Source organism: Pantherophis guttatus, chromosome 6, assembly GCF_059756535.1.
Source record: "Pantherophis guttatus breed Tessera chromosome 6, ASM5975653v1, whole genome shotgun sequence".
In the NCBI taxonomy this organism is placed as follows: Eukaryota; Metazoa; Chordata; class Lepidosauria; order Squamata; family Colubridae; genus Pantherophis; species Pantherophis guttatus.
The window spans coordinates 56,700,829-56,716,972 of record NC_142068.1 but is presented as its reverse complement, the minus strand read 5'-3'; the positions used below and the strand labels follow the sequence as shown (position 1 = coordinate 56,716,972).

The 16,144-nt window shown below is 39.8% G+C and overlaps 1 protein-coding gene across 2 annotated transcripts in view; it reads left to right on the top strand.

The window, feature by feature from the left end:
• The window catches only part of EIF3A (eukaryotic translation initiation factor 3 subunit A), a 37,201-nt gene that overhangs the window by 15,016 nt on the left and 6,041 nt on the right, over positions 1 to 16,144 (top strand). Inside the window, exons 12-20 of one of the 2 annotated variants that reach the window (XM_087872945.1) lie at positions 792 to 1,139; positions 1,640 to 1,744; positions 1,861 to 1,974; positions 2,750 to 2,872; positions 3,759 to 3,912; positions 6,207 to 6,391; positions 8,491 to 8,576; positions 10,683 to 11,620; positions 15,770 to 15,944. In XM_087872945.1, coding sequence (XP_087729071.1) covers positions 792 to 1,139; positions 1,640 to 1,744; positions 1,861 to 1,974; positions 2,750 to 2,872; positions 3,759 to 3,912; positions 6,207 to 6,391; positions 8,491 to 8,576; positions 10,683 to 11,620; positions 15,770 to 15,944 — 2,228 coding nt within the window. Of the gene's footprint in view, positions 1 to 791; positions 1,140 to 1,639; positions 1,745 to 1,860; positions 1,975 to 2,749; positions 2,873 to 3,758; positions 3,913 to 6,206; positions 6,392 to 8,490; positions 8,577 to 10,682; positions 11,630 to 15,769; positions 15,945 to 16,144 lie in introns of both variants that reach the window. The other variant, XM_087872944.1, reaches the window with a different exon arrangement.

Sequence of the window (16,144 nt, the reverse complement as noted above, 5' to 3'; positions counted from 1 at the left end):
GCTGTTTAGAGTTCCATTTTACTGGAATTCTGTCATCCATCCTCTTTCTACAGGATACTCTTTACCATTTCTGTTTAACTTTGTTGTTTTTCTAATAGTTGGGCATATTTTCAGACAAAGTTGTTTCCTATGACTAAAGCCTTTAATTAGAGAAAATACGGGAGACGGCATTCTAATTGAAATTTCTAGTAAGCAGCAAGATTTTATTAGAGAAAGTGATTTTAAAAATATTTTTATAACATGATATGGATATATTATGGTTTTTCCATTTCCAAATGATTGACAATTTGTGATTTCAGTTATTTATTGGAAATCAGATCCTTGAATGATATTGCTCTAGATATCTCTGTACATTAAGATTAATCAGCAGCTGTAATGACAACATGAAGATGGCACTAGTAATTTTTTTTATTTATTATATCTCTGCCTTTTTACTTACGAAAACCATGACTTATCAGAATGAATAGAAAAATATAAAATATTATTTTTAAATTAATCCAATTAAAATTAGTGAATAGCTAACACTGAGTAAAAGAGATGCATTTTTGCCATTTTATGAAGGTGGGAGTTACACATACCTTCCTAGAGAGAGCATTCCATAGTTTAGCAGCGACATAGGAAACAGCCTTTTCCCATGTGTTAGAAAGCTCAGATTATAGCAATAAAATCTTCAAAATCGCTTTTTCTGCTGATTTAAATAAATAGTATTCTGAATTTTGGTAATGTATATTATCTTTTGTAGCATTTGAATCTCAAAAAATAATCTTGTTACGTTGTTAACCTTTATTCAGCTAGAAAAGGAAGAACAACATCAACAGGCAGTTACAGCTTACTTAAAAAATTCAAAGAAGGAACATCAGCGTATCCTTGCTCGCAGGCAAACTATTGAAGAAAGAAAGGAACGTCTTGAGAGTTTGAACATTCAGCGTGAAAAAGAAGAGCTGGAGCAGCGTGAAGCTGAACTCCAAAAAGTTCGCAAAGCTGAAGAAGAGAGACTGCGCCAGGAGGCAAAAGAGCGTGAAAAAGAGCGTATTCTGCAGGAACATGAGCAAATTAAAAAGAAAACTGTTCGTGAACGTTTGGAGCAGATTAAGAAGACAGAGCTGGGAGCCAAGGCATTCAAAGATATTGATATTGAGGTGAGGGTTATTTCTGTGTGGTAATGAGTTATTTTTTAATTTATGGCCTGGCCTCCTGTTAAAGGCAATTTTTCTGAACAATGCACTGCCATGCTGCCTGAAATCTTTTCAGTTAAGAATAAAAGGATTGTAACTCAAAGCAAGTTTTCTGTTGCCACTATACTAAAATAAAGAAGATGATCTAGCGACTTCAGAGTTTCAGATTTCAGATTTGTGCTATTCTAGCATTTATTCCTGATTCTTCCTAAAGTGGGTATTCCCAGCTAAACATTCACCGGCTTGTCTTCCATCTTGTCTGGATTAGGCTTCTAACTTTAATGTATTTTCCCCAATTTGACTTAAAGTACTACATTCTATGATACTAAAATAATTGATAAGTATACTAAATGTTTAAGGAAAAACAAAGTAAATGTATTATGGGAAATACAGTGTATTTAAACTGAAGAAATGTGTTCATACCCTTTTGAAATCTTTAATATTTTAATATTTATTATTTGTAGGATCTTGAAGAATTGGATCCAGACTTCATTATGGCAAAACAGGTTGAACAGCTTGAAAAAGAAAAGAAGGAATTGCAAGAACGTCTGAAGAATCAGGAGAAAAAGGTAAATGAAAATCCAGTGTGGAGTAGGCAAAAAACAACAGCACTTACAACTGAACCGAAAACATTTTTGTTTTCTCAAGTTTTAAGAGAATTAATCAACTTTTTTAAAAAATCTAGATTGACTATTTTGAAAGAGCAAAACGTTTAGAAGAAATTCCACTGATTAAGACTGCCTATGAAGAACAAAGAATCAGAGATATGGATCTTTGGGAACAGCAAGAAGAAGAAAGGGTAAGATTTTGGAGAGCTTGCTTATTTGAGAAGCAATTCTTGGTAATATTATTTTTCTAGTAAACTTTCAATTCCAATTAATTTGCTTGCCCACTAGCAACATTTCATGTACAAAATCATTATTGTTACTTTTAGTATTGAAAAATTCCAGTCTCTTTTGAATTTTGTCACCACAGAATACATATCTTCCAACAGAATAAATTATGTAAGCTATAAGTAAATTTACTTAATTGCTGTAAAGTTTCTCCAATTGTATAATGGCTAAAATTATGTACTTAATGCAAAACCATAAGTACATATACAGTAGTCCTTGACTTAGGATCTCAATTGGGACTGGAACTTCTGTCCCTAAGTGATGTAGTTACGTTTGCTGATTTTATGACCTTTTTACTGCATTCATTCATTAAATCCAGCTCCCCCCTTTGACTTTGCTTATTAGAAGCCCCCTAGGAAAGTCACAAATTGCAATCATGAGACCCAGGATTCTGCAACCGTTGTAAATACATGCTGGTTGCGAAGCGCCTGTATTTTGATCATGTGATCCTGGAGTGACTGCAATGGTCATAAAGTGGACTGGTTCTAAATCACATTTTTTCAGTGCCATCATAACTTTGAATGATTGTTAAAGAAATAGTCATAAATCAAGGACTACATGTAACAGGCCCCTCAATCTTCAGCGTGAAACTTAAGTCTGCTAAATTTTAGGCATTGGAATGTGAACATCATATACAACAGTATATTGATTTGATTTGATTTGACTTTGAATGTGTTGCAGATCACCACCATGCAACAGGAACGTGAAAAGGCTCTTGAGCATAAGAATAGAATGTCACGGATGATAGAAGACAGTGATTTGTTTATAACTAGGCTCAAGACTGCAAGGAGATCAGTTTATGAGGTACATTTAATTTTTTGCTAAATATAATCCTACATATGGTATCTTTTAATACAGTCATATATTAGAATGGGCAGGCAATATCTTAAAAAATCAGCACCATGTTTGACATTTGTGGCATTAGCCAAAATTGGCTAGGGTTGCCTTCAACATTCCCTGTTTGTATTTTTTATTTGAGTGTTTATCTGTATGTCTGATAAAATTCAGGAGAATGTGCAACTGTTAGAAAAAAATGCCCAGAGTTACCTTGAAGTAAGATAGGTGAGCAATAAATAAATAATAAACAAATAAATGAAACTGAGTTCTAGCATCAGAACAATTCTGTCTTGACTGGATTAAGAATATGTTAAAATGATGGTTTTGACAGACTTTCAAAATTCTCTTATAGTATTACATTCTATGTAGTACTATAATTTCTTTTTCTTGACCTTGTTTGCCTTTAAAGGTTAAAAGAAAGGTTCCTCAATTCGCTTTCCCATCCTGCAGATTTGACTCTGCTCCTTGGAATGGGGCAATGGCTTGGAAAGCTACATTCAGTTCTTGAGTTGTACCACTTATATTTGAAATCTATTTTATATACTATCAAGCAACAAAAAAAGACAGGAATATTATTTATGAAATCAGCATGAGTTTACTTTCTGTGGACAGTTCATAGTATTTACATTTTGTTGTCTGTTACTCTACATCTTCATATTATTACAAGAACGTAAACAGTACTTGTTTTCTTGTATGGCTTTGTATAATTAGCTCTCCAAGTGGATAGAATCCCAGTGTGTTTTTATCAACATCTGCAAAGCTAGAATGTAATTTGGCATATATCCATATTTGATCTTCTGTGTGTCTTGGAACTACTATTTCTGTAGTTCCAGTTTAAGTATTATTGTTTCAGGAAAAACTTAAACAATTTGAAGAAAGATTAGCAGAGGAAAGATGTAATCGTTTAGAGGAACGTAAGAGAGAGCGCAAAGAAGAAAGACGCATTACTTACTATCGTGAGAAAGAGGAGGAAGAACAAAGGTTGCAAGAGGAAAAGATGCTTAAAGGTAAATGCTGAAAGGTTCTTCCTAAAGTAACACTCTTATCTATCCTCATCTTTCTATTTATACCGATCTTATATTTATTAATAGTACCATATTTTTCGAAGTATAAGACACACATTTTTTCCTCCTAAAAGAGGCTGAAAATTTAGGTGCATTTTATACTCCGAATGTAACCGCACCCACCCACGGGCCCCCACCCTTCGGCCTCCGTGCGTCCTCTTCCTGGCTGCAGACAATGCCACCGACAGTGGCTTGTGTTTTTGGGTTCTGCACATTGCGTTTTCAGCCTCCAAACGGTCCGTTTGAGAGCCCTTCAAGGCTGCGGGGATCGCCAAAGCACATCGCTGCCCGAAAACGCGATGCATTTGGAGGCTGAAAACGCGACGTGAGGTGCCCAAAATGGCTACCTGGAACAGCTGCTGCCTTCTCTTATCCCTTCTGTGCTTCCCCTGCTTTTCTAATTGCTATTCCCTCCAACGATCAGCTGTGCTTCAGAAGCTGTTTTTTAGCCCCAACCAGCCCCAACCTCAAAACCAGCAACCGAACTAATGTGCCGAAGCTGACCAGGCTAAGGACTAGCCAGATGAATACCTGGTAGGCAGATCCCCCCCCCCAAATTTTCCTTCCCAAAAACTAAGGTGTGTCTTATACTCTGAAAAATGCAGTAATTTTGCATAATTTTTTGGATAGATGTGTGTCATGGCAGTTACTAAAAGTAGGCATTTGTTCAGTGTATCTGGCAAATCAAAATAGAGGTAGTGTTTGATTCACTATCATTTGTTTAGTGCCTGTTCAAAGTTATAATGGTGCTAAAAAAAGCAACTTACAACCGGTCCTCATACTTATGACCCTTGCAGCGTTCCTGTAGCCACATAATGCGGATCTGGATGGGGAGAAACAAGCTCAGACTCAACCCCTCCAAGACCGAGTGGCTGTGGCTTCCGGCATCCCGGTATAGTCAGCTGGTACCATCATTGACAATAGGGGATGAGATCTTGCTCCCCACAGAGAGGGCCCGCAACTTGGGTGTCCTCCTGGATTCACGGTTATCTTTAGAAGATCATTTGACGGCCGTGGCCAGGGGTGCCTTTTATCAGGTTTGCCTGATCCGCCAGTTGCGTCCCTTTCTGGATCGGGACGCCTTGTGCACAGTCACTCATGCCCTAGTTACCTCCCGTATGGACTACTTAACGCTCTCTACATGGGGCTCCCCTTGAAAAGCACCCGGAGGCTCCAACTGGTCCAGAACGTAGCTGCGCGGGTGATTATGGGCGCAGCTCGTTACGCCCATGTAACACCTCTCCTACGCGAGCTGCACTGGCTCCCGGTGGTCTTCCGGGTGCGATTCAAGGTGTTAGTTATCACCTTTAAAGCGCTCCATGGCTTAGGACCTGGGTACCTACGAGACCGTCTTTTGCCACCAATAGCCTCCCACCGACCAGTTCGTTCTCACAGGGAGGGACTACTCAGGGTACCGTCAGTCAAATTATGTCGACTGGCGACTCCCAGGGGGAGGGCCTTCTCTGTGGGGGCTCCAACCCTTTGGAATGAACTGCCCCCGGAGATACGGAATATCCCTGATCTCCGTGCTTTCCGCCGTACCCTCAAGACCCTGATGTTCCAACAGGCGGGGCTAAACATAAGAACATGTGAATGATTTTTTAAATGTTATCTAATTCTGGGTTTTATTTAATTGACCAAACTAAGTAATAATTTTAATTAGCAATTTTATGATGTTTGTGTGTCTATATTTTTCTTGACTGTACACCGCCTTGGGAGAAAGGCGGTATAGAAATATAATAAATAAATAAATAAATAATAAATAATTGTCATAAGGGTGTTTGGCAACCATTGTAACAATCGTCACTGTGTCTGTGATCATGAGATTGTCATCTGTAAGTCAGATAAGCTTAACTCCATGCCTGCTATTTCTAATCATAGTTAGTCTGTTTGTAAGTGAGTTCCAACCTACATACAAATTTGAGTTAAAGACAGCTAGAAATCGAACTTGTTCTTTATCTGGGGACTATCTCTATTTTGCTCAAATGTACTTACTGAATTGCTTATATTGGGAAATATGTATATAAAATTGCTACAGTAGGAGAGGTTCCATTAAAATATTTATTAGTAAGCCACACATCCTTAACTATTATTTATAAAATTGAATTTATTAAAGCTAACTTTCAAACTGTGTAAGTGTGAAGTAATGTTCAAATCAGTATATTTGAAGATGAAATAGCCATTTTTAATCCAAAATGGGAAGTTGCTTTATTATTTTTTTATGATTGTGTGGACAGAACAAGAAGAGAAAGAACGTGTTGAACGTGAAAAACGTGAACTAGAAATGCGTGAATATCAGGAACGTGTTAAAAAACTAGAAGAGGTGGAAAGAAAGAAACGTCAAAGGGAATTAGAAATTGAAGAGCGGGAGCGTCGTCGTGAAGAGGAGAGGCGGAATCTTGACGATCCACTTTCGCGAAAGGTAAATAATTCTGATGAACTGGATTTTTCTGGAAAGCATATATTTATATACTACATATTTCCAGTTCAAATATTTTGATTAGAAATCATTTTAAGATACAGCTTCTGTGCCATTTAAACCTTAGCTTACTTTACAAATGTATTGATACAATATAAATTTATGCAAGGATTATTCAAGATAATATCCGATATTGTTCTGTTGTTGATTTAAACAAAGATGTTATTTGGTACATTGATACCTTGACTTTGTGTCAAGGTTCCAACGGACAATTCCAGGCAAATCAGAACTCCTAGGCCACTTGTTTCCTCAAAGAACTTTTTTATTGGATACATCATATTGGCAACCAACTCTGAAACTCCCGCAGTTTTAGCATAATTAAACCAGCAATAACCCCTTTCCCAAGTGTCACTGGTCACATTGGCCAATTAGGTTAATTGGCGGATTCCTCAGGCACTCTTCTCCTCCTCCTCCCATCACCAGGGAGATGACCTTGGTTCTCACGAGAAAGATTTATATTGTGTCTAATAAGGCATTCCAACCTCCTTCCTCCCGTAGCAAGGATGAACTAGAAAAATGGCTTCTGCCAGGTTTAGTTTGGCGGTGACACTTTGCTTATCAGAAGTTGGGAAGATTGCAAATGGCAATCGTGACTGAGGTGCTGTGACTGTCATAAATGTGTGATGGTAGCCAAGAGTCGGAGTGGTGATTACACGATCCAAAGGCACTGTGATTGTCATTAGGATCTGTTACAAGTTAATTTTTTTAGTGTGTTGTTAGTTAATTAATTAGTTAACTGTAATAAAATGTTGGCAAGGTAATAAAATCTCCCAGGTGTAAGAATTGGTGGACATTTATATAACATTTTAAACATTATTTATTCTACTGTAACAGAGAGTCGGAAGTCAATTCTTCTTTTTGTCCCCCCCCCATCTTTCCTCACTTCACTTTCCCCTTTCCCCTTCCCCCTTAAGGTTCTTCTACCATGTTTCCCAAAAATAAGACCCTGTCTTATATTTTTTTGAACCCTGAAATAAGTTGACCTTATTGCCATGCGCTCAAAAGCCCGATTGGGCTTATTATCAGGGGATGTCTTATTTTGGGGGAAACAGGGTATTTACTTTTGTATTTTATAATACTCTATAACTTAATAAAAAAAGAAATAAACACATTTTAAAAATTGGAAAAAATAGTTTGGAGAGTCAGATGGGTCTAAGCTAAATAAAAAGAAAAAGATTGCATTGAAAAGTTGGAAAAGATGCATCAATTTTTAAAAAGCAAGTTCTGAGTAAATGGGCTGATTTGGATTTTCAAGAAAATGTCTTCAATAGTATCACATGGAGCCCATTCACAAAATAGCTTCTGCTCTTAAAATTATTTTTAATAATACATCATTTCTTCCTTGTTCTTTTTCATTTTCTAATCTGAATCTTTGTTTCATTTGAAATGCCTTATTACAGAAATGATGGTTTCTCTTATCTACATTTTGTACCATTTCAGAAATGAATTTCAAATATCATACATGTTACTGAGAGATGAATGTACTCTGCCATGGGAAACTACTATTCTCTGTTCCCTCTTTTCATTTCTCTTTTGTTAAGTAGTAAGTAATAATTGAGATTCCACATTAAGTGAACCACTGTTATCGTTCAACATACATGTTCATGTATGTTTATCCAATGGTCTTTCAAAAAAACTGGAACAATTGTAGAACAACTGAATAACCAGTTCAGCTGTCTGGAATGAGTTACAGGTTGCTCTTTGGAGTCTTCTTCATAGGAAAGAAAAAAAAAACTTTTCTAAAAAGAGGGGATGATAGAGAATGCCTCCCTCCACTTTTGTCTTGAAACGCACCCACTCTTTGCTTCCTTATGTGGGCTTCATCCCTCGGGGATGAAGTACTTGATAGAAAATTGATTGTCTACTCTGGCCATAGCATGTTCTTTAAACTTGCAAACTGGTTGGAAGCAGATTGTGTTTCTGAAACCATTCATAGGCTCTGTGCTTTTTTAAAAAATTGTGATAATTGATATTAAAATATGAAGTATTCCTAATCATGTTGATACTATCCTAAGGTTGCTTTTTATTGTGTTTAAATGTAGGAATCACGCTGGGGTGATCGAGAAAGTGATAATACTTGGAGAAGAACTACTGATCAGGAATCAGAATGGAGACGTCCCCCAGAAAGGTAGCTTATAGAATAATACTTAAGCAAGCTATAATAGATTAATATTTCTTTTCTTATTCTGATAACCTGTGCAAGAGTATACATTGTCATCCAAAGAACATTAACTGGATATGGAACAATTTTAGTGGCCATTAATACCATGTTACCAGGATTCATTAGACGTTGCAGAACATTCTTGCAAACCTTAATAATCTTAGTGAAGATTCTCTTTCTGTACAGTTAATAAGACCAGGGAACTATTAATATATTCAATAACCAACTGAGTTGTGTGTATAACTATTTCAAGCAAATTGGCATATCTGACAAAGACTTGTCCTATCCTTCTAGGTTGGAATCATTTTGCTAAATAAATGGCTATATTGGCATCCCTTTCTCCATAGATTCTGTCTGCCCTTTTATATTTATACAGACTTTGCATTATACATATTTCAGAGACAAATACTCAAAATTACAACTTGTTCCAACAAATATCCTTATTTTCTGTTCAGATCTACACTTTTGACACTGTTCTATGTCTTTGCTTTAATATCTGTAGGCCATGGGTGTCAAATTCGGTCACGTAACGTATCGTGACTTTTTTTCCTTTGCGGACCCGGGGCGGACATGGCCTGCATGTGACGCATCCGGCCCGTGGGCCACCAGTTTGACAGGCCCGCTGTAGTCTATTCTTCCAATATTAATGATTTCAATTTTTGTAATTCATTTTTGCATTCATTCATTCGAAATATTTATATAGCCACCCATTAGTGGTTGGTATGAATTCTGTGCTAGCTAAAAGTTTAGGTACTAGAATGTTTGCTTCTAAGTGTTAAATAGTTTCAAACTAGAATAAAACCAATGCAAAATGATAACATTACTTGGAATCTGAGACAAATAAAATTACTAGTACTATAGTTCAGTGGAAATCCAGTAAACATTAGCATATCAATGTGCATAATAGAATATCTGTTTCCATATATGAATATTCTGGAACATTTGATTTAGAATGCTCTGGGTGATTCCTTTTTCTTTTGTTAACTAGTTTATACACACTTTAAAACTGAGTGGCTCACATATGATATTTTGGTAAGTTCACACTACTCATGTAGTGTGTAAGATCATGTTGTATAGATAGTCCTGACAGTTAGAACAATTAATCTGACTTGCTCCAGAAGTTGTGGGTGTTCCAGCACTGAAGGTTTTTAAGAAGAGATTGGACAGCCATTTGTCTGAAATGGTAAGGTTTCTTGCTTGAACAGGGGGTTCGGTCCCTTCCAACTCTGTTATTCTATTATTCCTTTATTTATGACCAAAATTGGGCTCAGAATTTTGCTTGTAAGTTAGGGCTGTTAAGTAGGTCATCTCATTTTACAGCCATTTTTACAATGATTATGAAGTGAGTTACCACAGTTGTTAAGTGAACCATGAGGTTGTTAAGTGAATCTAGCATATCCAATGTGCGGTTTTTGCAGTTTTCTGCCAGAAAATGGCAGAAAAGTAGTAAATCATGGTCATTGACTGGGATGCTGCAACCAGTTGTAAATGCGAGCCAGTTGCCAAGCACCCTAAATGTGGTCACATGACTGCAGGTGGTGATGACGTATTTTACAATGGTCAGAAGTGCTTTATAGGCTGTAAAGGACTGTTTCTGAGATTTTCATAACTTCAATCAATTGTTAAGGTATTGGTTATTAAATTAAATCACCTGTATATTTTTCTTATGCAGAAAGCACTTTTATTTAAGTGCTGAATACGACTCATGGTATCTAATTGAGAAGTTCCTGTAAACTGCAGATAGTAGTTTTGTTAATATTCCATTTCATGATATTGAGATTGAACAAATAACTTCTTTCTATTGGAAAACCAGAAAAACATGTGAGCCATAACTTTTATTGTCTCAGAAGTTTAGTATTATGATTTCTAGAATACATTTTGCTATTTATACTCATCCATGGAAATTTGTGACTTCCTAATGTATGAATGTATGTATTAACATAGAGTTGCTCACAAAATTTTCGAGATGAGAAATCATGTGTAATTTATAGTTGTGTAGCTGTAATTTGCAAGAGTAACCCAATTATTTGGTTTTGTAAATCTGAAAATAAAATTCTGGCTTTGTTTTATTAGAGAGTGGCGGCGTGGGGAAGTACGTGATGATGAAAAATCTATACAAAAAGACGATGTGACTAAGTCTACTACTCCACAAGAAGACGGAGAGACTACCCAGGAAGCACCAGAAGATAAAATACTGAAACAGGATAAAGAGGAAGAAAAGGATCCTAGCAAAGGCCTGGATGATGACCGAACGAGTTGGCGTTCAACTGGCGATGACAGGGCCCCCAGGCATGGCTTGGATGATGACAGGGCCCCCAGGCGTGGTTTAGACGATGACAGGGCCCCCAGGCGTGGCTTGGATGACGACAGGGGTCCCAGGCGTGGCTTGGATGACGACAGGGGCCCTAGGCGTGGCTTGGATGACGACAGGGGCCCTAGGCGTGGCTTGGATGACGACAGGGGCCCTAGGCGTGGCTTGGATGACGACAGGGCCCCCAGGCGTGGCTTGGATGACGACAGGGGCCCCAGGCGTGGCTTGGATGATGACAGGGGACCCAGGCGTGGCTTGGATGATGACAGAGGACCTAGGCGTGGCTTGGAAGACGACAGACCAAGTTGGCGTAACATGGATGATGACAGGGGACCCAGGCGTGGACTGGATGACGACAGAGGACCCAGGCGTGGGCTGGATGATGACCGAGGGCCCAGGCGTGGGCTGGATGATGACCGAGGGCCCAGGCGTGGGCTGGATGATGACCGACCTAGTTGGCGCAGCACAGATGAAGACCGAGGACCCAGGCGCGGGCTGGATGATGACCGAGGGCCCAGGCGCGGGCTGGATGATGACCGAGGGCCCAGGCGCGGGCTGGATGATGATAGAATTTCAAGGAGTGATGAGGATAGACGACCTTGGCGTAACACAGATGATGATCGAGGATCCAGAAGACTGGATGATGACAGAGGTCCCAGACGCGGAGATGATTCCAGGCCTGGACCTTGGAGACCATTTGGTAAACCAGGTAAATGGTCAGCTGGGGGTCACCAGCTGACATTGTCTGGCCAACGGCACCCTGATGAGGCCCTCTCTGTGCGAGTGAACTGGCCGGTGGGAGGCTATTGGCGGCAGAAGGCGGTCTCGTAAATACCCCTGCCCTAAGCCATGGAGCGCTTTAAAGGTGGTCACCAACACCTTCAAGCGCACCCGGAAGACCACAGAAAGCCAGTGCAGCTCGCGCAAGAGAGGTGTCACATGGGAGCGCCCCGTCGCTCCCATAATCCCCCGCGCGGCCGCATTCTGGACCAACTGGAGCCTCCGGGTGCACCCCAAGGGGAGCCCCATGTAGAGAGCATTGCAGTAGTCCAGGCGGGAAGTGCCTGAGTGACCGTGTGTAGGGAGTCCCGATCTAGAAAGGGACGCAACTGGCATATCAGCGGACCTGATAAAAAGCTCCCCTGGCCATGGCCGTCATATGCTCTTCTAAAGACAGCCGTGTATCCAGGAGGACGCCCAAGTTGCGAGCCCTTTCCGTGGGGGCCAATGATTCGCCCCAATAACCAGCGATGGCACCAGCTGGCTATATCGGGACGCCGGAAGCCACAGCCAGTCGGTCTTGGAAGGGTTGAGTCGGAGCTTGTAACTTTTCATTATAAATTAGACAACCCATGACCTGTTGGGTCTTTGTTTTAGAGATATTTCCTTACCAAAAGAGAGAAACAGAATGACCAAGAGCAAAAAAGCTGTGGGAATGGGAGCAACTTCTGATTTTCTGCTGGTTGGGCGGTTAAGGCAGGACTGGTCTACCCATCTCCAGCAGCCAAAGGAAGGGCCAGTCTACTCAGCTTCTGGAGGACTAGGGCAAGACTAGTGAACCTCTGGTCAATGGCACAACAACCCCAAAGCAATCACACATTACCAAATTTCAATCCTACCCGAGTCATGGATCCTGGATTTTGGATGGATTCTGTAAATTGGCCCATTTGAAATACCTTGATTCAGAAATTGTTGCCCTATGATGCACTATTTTGCCAAGTTAAAGGTTATATATAGTGTTAGTAGTGTACAGATGCCTGACGAATATAACATTTTGTTCTAAATGTTTTGTGTCTGATATGGATTAATTCATTGTGGTGGCTTATTTCAAGAAATGTATTAGCAATATAAAATTGAAAGATACAGATACTAAACATTGAAAAGTGAAGTACTTAAATATAAGGTGTGTCCATCTTTTAAAAAAAAAACTCCTTGCATTTTGGCACCTATCTGTAATTTGATTCCTTTTCTAATCAGTAGAAGGTTTACCATAATACACTACTTTTCAGCTGGTGGTATTCCTCTCACAGGAAGACCTAAGTAGTAGTTTAGGTATGGCACAGGGTAAGATGTGAAATCTTTATTTATTTTATTTTATTTTTATTTTATTTTGAATTTGTATACCGCCCTTCTCCCTGAGGACTCAGGGCGGTGAACAGCCAAGTAAAAACATCAAATACAAATATTAAAATACAGTTAAAATATACATATATAAATTTGGCCCCATTAATTAAAAACAATAAACAAAACACTTAAAAACACTTAAAAAATTAGGCCAGCCCGGCTTGCTGGAAAAGGAAGGTTTTAAGGGCACGGCGGAAGGCACCGAGGTCTTGGATTCTCCTTATCTCTGGAGGCTTTGTGCCATTTTATTTTTTGACTAATGAGCATGAATGATTAAATGAATGAATATATGATTAAATGGAGACACTCCAAGTTCTAATATGTAATCTGATTATTTAGCACAAATATGACATTGATAATTAATCAGCACTGACTTAAAAAAATCTTGCTATAGACATCTGCCCCATCAGGTGGCAGCACCTAGTTTATCTTGACTGATTTTTAAAAAGCTTAGTAGGATTGGACCAGATTGGTATGAGGACAAAAAACCAGTAAGAAACTTAAGATCTGTATGCTACACTAAGAAATTGACAGGATCCCAGTGGCAAATCTCTTCTGTATTGTTGTGAAGAAAATTTTAAAAATTAACTTTCCAGTATAATTAGTAGGATTTCAGTTTGACTTAGAAGTCTCTATTATAGGGATCTAAAATCACAAAAAAACTTCAGGGATCTCATCCTGGATTTCATGAAACCTGAATAGGATACTAACATGTCTAATCATTTAAGTACCATATTTATCGGAGTATAAGATGCTCTGGAGTATAAGACGCACATTAGTTTTTGGGGAGGAAAACAAGAAAAAAAAATTCTGCCTCTGCCTACCAGCATCCATGAGTATTCATCTGGCTAGCGTCCTTGCAGAAAACGGCAAACAGCCTGGTCAGCTTCAGCATGTTATCGCAGCCTGATTCAGCACGAGCAGCTGATTGGTGGTTGGATTGGCCTCCTGGAATACCGCCAATCAGCTGTTCCAGGCTGTGGTGATCGCCACAGCCCATCGCTGCCTCCGTGTGTCACGTTTTTGGCCTCCGCACATCGTGTTTTCGGCCTCTGCACACTCCGTTTTAGATATATTCCAGGCTGCGGGGATCGCCACAGCACATCGCTGCCGATTGCCGCCTCCGTGTGTCATATTTTCTGCCTCCACATGCCCCGTTTTTGGCTTCCGCGCATCACATTTTCGGTTGGTTCTAGGTGTTATGACCTATAGGCCTAAGTAGTTATTACCAGACACAATCAGTCCTAAACAAACATATTTTATTAGAACAGCTGAGAATTACTTCATTCTCATCTTAGTCCAAAATAAGTCCAAAACAAATTCTTCATAAACAGTTCTTCGGCCTTATCACCAACCTTGTCTTCTTTGGCACCCTGCCAAAGGCTTTTCTTGGCAAAAGTTCAGAAGCAAGAGACTCCGATACCAAACAGATGTAGCAAGAGACAAATGTAGCAACGTTGCTTTCCTACAAAGATCCCAAGAGCCGTTGCTGCTCTTTTAAGCCTTATTGGAGGGACCAATCATCTCCTGGCCTTACTCCTGAGTTGTCCTTTTTGCTTTAGCTGCTCTTGCCTTCTGGCAGCTCTTCGCATGTGTGCACTAGGAACAGGCTCCTCCTGTTCCTCTGCCTCTGCTATCCACCTCTGGAGGCTCCGGAGTCCGCGCATCACTCCCAGATGGCCCTGGCCCCATCTCTGCTTCCAAACCAGAGCCCTCATCCGGGCCTTCCCCTGACTCAAGGACTGGCCCATTGTCCTTCCCAGCCTCCTCACTGTCCGACTCTACTGCCAGTTCTGCAGGCTGCTGGCGGACCACAACACAAGGCTTTGGGGAGCGGCCGCCTGGAACCGGCTGAAAACACGACGTGCATACGGAGGCCGAAAACGCAACACGCGGAGGCGGTGATTGGGGGCGATGTGCTGTGGTGATCCACACAGCCTGGAACAAGTCTAAAACGGCATGTGGAGGCTGAAAACGTAACACGCGGAAGTGGCGATTAGCAGCAATGTGCTATGGCGATCCCCGCAACCTGGAATGGGTTTAGCCTCTAAAATGGAGCATATGGAAGCTAAGAACATGACACACGGAGGTCGAAAACAGCCGAAGGGTGCGGGAGGGTGGGGCTTCGGCAACATTCACTGTATAAGACACACAGACATTTCCACCCACTTTTGGGGTGGGGAGTGCGTCTTACACTCTGAAAAATACTGTATTTAAATTTTTAAAACTGATTTTGCTTTTCACACCTAAAGAAGCTGCTTTTTATGAAAAGGTCTTATTTGCATCTGTCATCATAATGTTCTGGGCAATTTGTGAATGAGATTTTCTTTTAATAGTTACGATTTAGACCAGATGACAGTGTCTGGCAGCTATTTATTATAGACAGATTTAAATTAAAATGCAAAAATTTTTTTTAAAATTTATTTGAAATGTTTCCTACTTGTTAAACCTGAAAGCCACATTGCTTTCATATATTCATTGCTTTACCTCTGATTGGAAAAAAGCAGCATAGAATACACTCCTAGAAAGAAAGTTTTCCAATTTTTCCATATGACAGATCTGTCAGCTCCCAAATATTAGTCCTACCAGTCAAGTTCTGAACAATTGTGGGATGTGGCAAAAGACATTGCAGGAATGATGGGAATTCGGCTAAAGAATGCAGGAACGGATGTTCCACATGCTATTGAAATTAGCCTCTAAAAGTTGATGTTTTGCTGCTGCCTAGGTGGATGGAGAGAACGTGAAAAGGCTCGAGAAGACAGCTGGGGACCTCCACGGGATTCCAGACCATCAGAAGATCGTGAATGGGACAGAGATAAAGACCGTGATGAAAAGGAAAAGGAACGAGAATTTGACAAAGACCGTGACTTGGATCGGGAAGATCGTTTTAGGCGTCCTAGGTTAGACTTTATTACATTTTAATAGCATGTGGTGATTTTTTTTTCTTTATGAACAGAAGATAGTTTTGATAGACAAGTGAATGTCTGGTATCTATGAGAAGAAATATATGTTAAAATATGTGAGTATATGCATTTATTAATCAACCATAAAGATATGTCTTTAATAATGTATTTTATTATGGCTTAAGTTTTAAACAAAA